The sequence below is a fragment of the Arachis ipaensis genome, chromosome B02 (genome assembly GCF_000816755.2).
Source record: "Arachis ipaensis cultivar K30076 chromosome B02, Araip1.1, whole genome shotgun sequence".
Classification (NCBI taxonomy): domain Eukaryota; kingdom Viridiplantae; phylum Streptophyta; class Magnoliopsida; order Fabales; family Fabaceae; genus Arachis; species Arachis ipaensis.
Window position 1 is genome coordinate 11,980,584 of NC_029786.2, and position 4,870 is coordinate 11,985,453.

General features: G+C 37.3%; 1 protein-coding gene across 2 annotated transcripts; it reads left to right on the top strand.

Moving 5' to 3' along the window:
• LOC107624951 (COMPASS-like H3K4 histone methylase component WDR5B) lies at positions 378 to 4,609 on the top strand. Of its 2 annotated transcripts, none has more exons than XM_016327456.2 (4): positions 378 to 924; positions 1,752 to 1,994; positions 3,151 to 3,458; positions 3,935 to 4,609. In XM_016327456.2, the coding sequence occupies exons 1-3, from the start codon at positions 502 to 504 to the stop codon at positions 3,442 to 3,444; spliced, it is 960 nt and encodes a 319-aa protein (XP_016182942.1). In that variant the 5' UTR covers positions 378 to 501; the 3' UTR covers positions 3,445 to 3,458; positions 3,935 to 4,609. The 2 variants fall into 2 exon arrangements, with proteins under 2 accessions (XP_016182942.1, XP_016182941.1); XM_016327455.2 differs by having other exon boundaries at positions 3,971 to 4,609.

The window sequence follows — 4,870 nt, forward strand, 5'->3', positions numbered from 1 at the left end:
GTATTTTAAATATTTGTAAATAGAAATAGCTCAAATGACATAAATTTCTCATACTCAATTAAGAGGTTACGGGTTCGAGTCTTCTATCTTTCCAAATTTTAAGGCCAATGAGTAATAGTTCAAATGGCATAGACTCCTCATACTCAACTAAGAGGTTGCGCGTTTGAGTCTCCTATCTTTCCAAATTTTGTTGCCAATGAGTAATAGTTCAAATGGCATAGTCTCTCCATACTCAATTAAGAGGTTGCGGGTTCGAGTTTCTTATCTTTGGTAAAAAAACAGAAATAATTGTTTTTTATTTTATAATATTTTAAAACAAATTTTGTCGTTAAAAAAACTGATAGATATTTTCATGGACGTCTCTTAGGATGGGATTTTGAGTGTGTAGTGTTTTTACTATTGACTATTGAGAGAGAAAAAGAAAAGCACCGACCAAAGCGAAAGTGAAAAACAGATAAATTAGCGCGAAATATCGCGAGGGAGTTTCATTTGTGTCCCGAAATGGCAGCAACGAGCACGACCACGAGCGGTAGCGGCAGCCAGCCTTACCGTCCGTACAGGCACCTCAAAACCCTAACCGCCCACGAACGCGCCGTGTCGTGCGTCAAGTTCTCCAACGACGGATCCCGTTTGGCCTCCGCCTCCCTCGACAAAACCCTAATTATATGGTCCGCCGAAACCCTCTCCCTCCTCCACCGCCTCACCGACCACTCCGAAGGCATCTCCGACCTTGCCTGGTCCTCGGACTCTCGTTACATCTGCTCCGCCTCCGACGACCGCACCGTCCGCATATGGGACGGCACCTCTGGCGAGTGCGTCAAGACCCTCCGCGGCCACTCCCACGCCGTCTTCTGCGTTAACTTCAATGACCAGACCAACCTCATCGTCTCCGGATCCTTCGATGAGACCATTAGGGTTTGGGAGGTATGCTGGTTTTTCAATTTCATCACGTTCTGATCATGTCTATTATTCAGTTAGTTTGTTAGATTCTGGCACAAGGAGTAAAATTCCATCAAATTAATCTCTTGATCGGCTATAAAATTTCATTACGTTAATTGTGTGGGTCAGTTCAGTTAGTTAGTTAGTTAGTTAGGTAGCTTGTTGGTTGGTTGGTTGGAGTTTGTTGAATATGGAGTGAGTAGTAGATCGTTAAACCGAGTTTGCATCATTGAGAAAATTTCGATAGTGAGAAAGTGAAGTGCATAACACCCTTGCTGGCACTTTCTCAGTTTAGGAAACGTTTCTCATTTAAGAAGATTGAATTCCTGCCAAATTAGTCCCAAAGTTGGTAATGCTGTTTCGGTCTTTGTTGTCACAATGCAGCATGGATAGCAGCTCAATAATAATATTGGTGCTATCGTTGTGGTTGTTCACACTATCTCCACATCAGTTGGGTTAGTATTTGCCAACTTCAGAGATCTTAGGAGAGGTTTCAAGATTTCCGAAGTCAAACTTGATGTGGAGATTAATTTGAGAGTTTACGAGTCACTTAACGTTGGTTGATTTTTTCTTAAAGTTAGACCTAGAAAAACAATTGATTATAGTCATATACGTAATGCAATCATTTACAAATTGCAACTATGAGCTATAGGTTATTGACGGGACTAAATTTAGATAGATATATTTTATTCCCTGGTGAAAAATGAGTTATGTATATAAACCATTTCTTTGATATGATTGAATTAATGAAATCATTATTCTCTCGCCTTTTCTACCTCTGAAGTCTGAATTATTCTTAGCTTGATTGATAGGTGAAGACGGGGAAGTGTATCCATGTCATGAAAGGCCATACCATGCCAGTTACTTCAGCACACTTCAATCGTGATGGTTCGCTCATTGTGTCTGGAAGCCACGATGGTTCTTGTAAGATTTGGGAGTCGGCCTCCGGGACGTTGCTCATGACACTTATTGATGATAAGGTCCCTGCTGTTTCATTTGCGAGATTCTCTCCCAATGGCAAGTTTGTGCTTGTTGCCACTCTGAATGATACCCTTGTAAGTTTTGCTTTGTTTTATTTATCCTTCCATCTCATTTATTTTACTTTTGGAGTCTATGGAAACAGGTGAAACTAATAAAGAAGATAAGAGGGACATGATTTTTCTTGGGAATCATTTGATTCTAAATTTTGTATACAAGCTAATCCAAACATTAATTAGTGCTCGAGTTTGATGCAGTGACAAGGGAATTGATGGTATAATGATTAAATTGGTTTGGAAAGACGGTAATCCAGTTATCAACCATAAGTAGTTCGTTGCAGTTGAAGGATGATGTAAACATGTCGCCACTCAAGCTGCAAATACCAAACTAAAATTAAGCATTATTTTGAAGGAAAAGTTAGCTAATCTTCCTAATTATCACATGTACTTAGATCAATCATCGGGGAAATAAGTTTTAAATCTATAGTGGCAAGCGTTAATTATCTATCATCTTTAATTGCAGTGGAAATGAATTGTGACCTTAGACAAACTTTACCTATAATGTTAGAGCTTCAAATCCTATAGTTTCCATCTTTGAGATAAGTTTTGCGTAGGCACCAGCCCTATTAATTCAATTGTTAAACTATGAAAGTTGTTTCATGTTTTCTTTTATGTAATGGCTACAGATTTCTATTTCCAGGGTTTTGGAATCTAAGTTCATTTACCACTTTGATTTGTATATTAATTAGTAAAACTGTTATATTATTCCAGCATATCTTCAAGCACTACATTTACTTGGTCTGGCCCTAATGCCAGTTGTTGCAATTTTGGTGAGGAAAATAATTCCTTGGCGGTTAGTTTTTTCGAGTTTGTTCTAAGAATGTTAATCTTGTGTACATAGATTCCTAAGGTTAAGATACACATGTTTAGAAAACTTGCGGGCTATGGTTCTTGAAATCAAGTGAATTGACGTACCAAAATCTTGTAATATTGCTGGTTGTCCCCTGTTGAACTTTTTGCTCTTAAATTAATCTATTAACGTTGCAAGTATTGGGATAGATAAGTTTGTCACTAATCCTGCGCTATCATTCGTGGACGAGGTTTTGTTTTACATGGTTTCTGAGGTTTCAGGTTTATGAGAGTTACTTCCAATTCTGATATGTGTCCATAATCTAATAGAATATTAGTTTAGTATATCCATTGATAACTTGCCAATTAAATTCTCCTGTTGCAGAAGCTATGGAATTACTCGCAGGGGAGGCATGTAAAAATTTATACAGGTCATGTGAATAGAGAATACTGTATAACATTCACATTTTCTGTTACACAAGGGAGGAGATATATTGTTGGAGGATCAGAAGATTGCTGTGTTTATTTGTGGGATGTTCAGCAGAAAAATATGGTTCAGAAACTCGAAGGCCACACAGATACTGTAATATCTGTTTCCTGTCATCCAACAGAGAATAAAATTGCTTCTGCCGGCTTAGATAATGATAGAACCGTGAGGATATGGGTTCAGGATGCCTGAATAATAGCTAAACCGTATGTAGATTCCCCCCTCTCCAATTATGCTCTTTTACATACAGTTTTGTTCAAGACATCAACTGCAACCATGCTAATTGTTTTAAATTTATAGTCTCTGTTTTTGAATTTTCGCATGCATATGCATGTCTGCTTTCAGTATTCTGTGGCCTTGTTTCCTTGATAAACACCTCTTCGATATTTATCTGCTGGCTCTGTTGCTAGCTGCTATCAGTTGAATATTTTCTTTGTGAAGATTTGAGACAAATTGATGATGAGCATTTTCTCTGCCTGCCACTCTGCCTAATTGATATTGAATGAACAATCTCAAACTCAGTCAGATATTTTAATCAGGGTGAAAGAATTAGAGTCCTGCATTCTGTGTCATTGTCTTGTTTATTTTCTTATACTTGGTATTTTGTTGCTTCATGTATTCTCATCATAGATGCTGAACTAATCAAACATTCAATTTTTCATTCTCTGGTGATAATGAGAAGTGGCTGGCATTTCAACCATTCAAATCCTGCCTGCAGGTTGTACAAATTTGGATCTTGATTGTGAGACACCGATGGGGCTTTGCATTGTATTAATCAATGAAAGGTGCATTTCATGTAACTTGCAAATCCTTAAAGCAAGGGGGAAAAAGCTCAAAATTATTAGAAGGCCTGTATTCAACCAATCTTTTTAGTATTTTTATCGTTGCACTATTGAAAATGAAGCTGCTCCACACGATTCCTGTGGTGCCGAATTGTTTGTTTTTTGCTTTATGAACGGTGGCATTTTGCAATTTGCATGATAATTGGAACAATGTTCCATAAAAAAGAGAGTGAACGTTAGAATCTTATGACATGAATATATAGAAAAGTTTAAAGGACTCAACATCGTTTTGGGTTCCAATAATGCTTCTTTGATTAGGTACAGCGGTATGCTAACATACTACGTTGGAATTACCCGACAATGTGAGAAATAATGGCCTTTCTACAATCCATTATTTGAATGTAATGCCACGTTAGCATCTCTTGCTTGTTCAGTTGGACAAGATTTCTTAACAAAACCATGTGTTTGGTATTGTAATGTCACTCAGTCCAGTGATTGAAAATTTCCCTTTGTCTTGGAAGGAAAATGGTTGTAATGTCGTTGTTGTTATGGAGGATGACCTACATCACCTTCCCTAATTCAGCTATAGCTACTGTCAGTGTATATGTATATACTTATATTTTTTTTTTCTGGTTGTCTACGGTATTTCTTAATCTGATAGACTAAGAGTTAATTCGGTAAATTTTATTTAAGGGTCTTCTAGTCAATACAATGGGTTGTTATATGTACAAGATGAGATTTAAACTCTTAATATTGTTTAAGCATATGGATAAACTGACCATTCGATCAACTTGGTTAGATAATTTGGTTTTGGTATTATATATGATTAGCTGAGC

Bases quoted from the DNA above. Each gene is read 5' to 3' on its own strand.
- LOC107624951 (XM_016327456.2), top strand. From the start codon at position 502: ATGGCAGCAACGAGCACGACCACGAGCGGTAGCGGCAGCCAGCCTTAC. The intron at 925-1,751 runs GTATGCTGGTTT...CTTGATTGATAG, and splicing joins AGACCATTAGGGTTTGGGAG to GTGAAGACGGGGAAGTGTAT. The intron at 1,995-3,150 runs GTAAGTTTTGCT...CTCCTGTTGCAG, and splicing joins CCACTCTGAATGATACCCTT to AAGCTATGGAATTACTCGCA.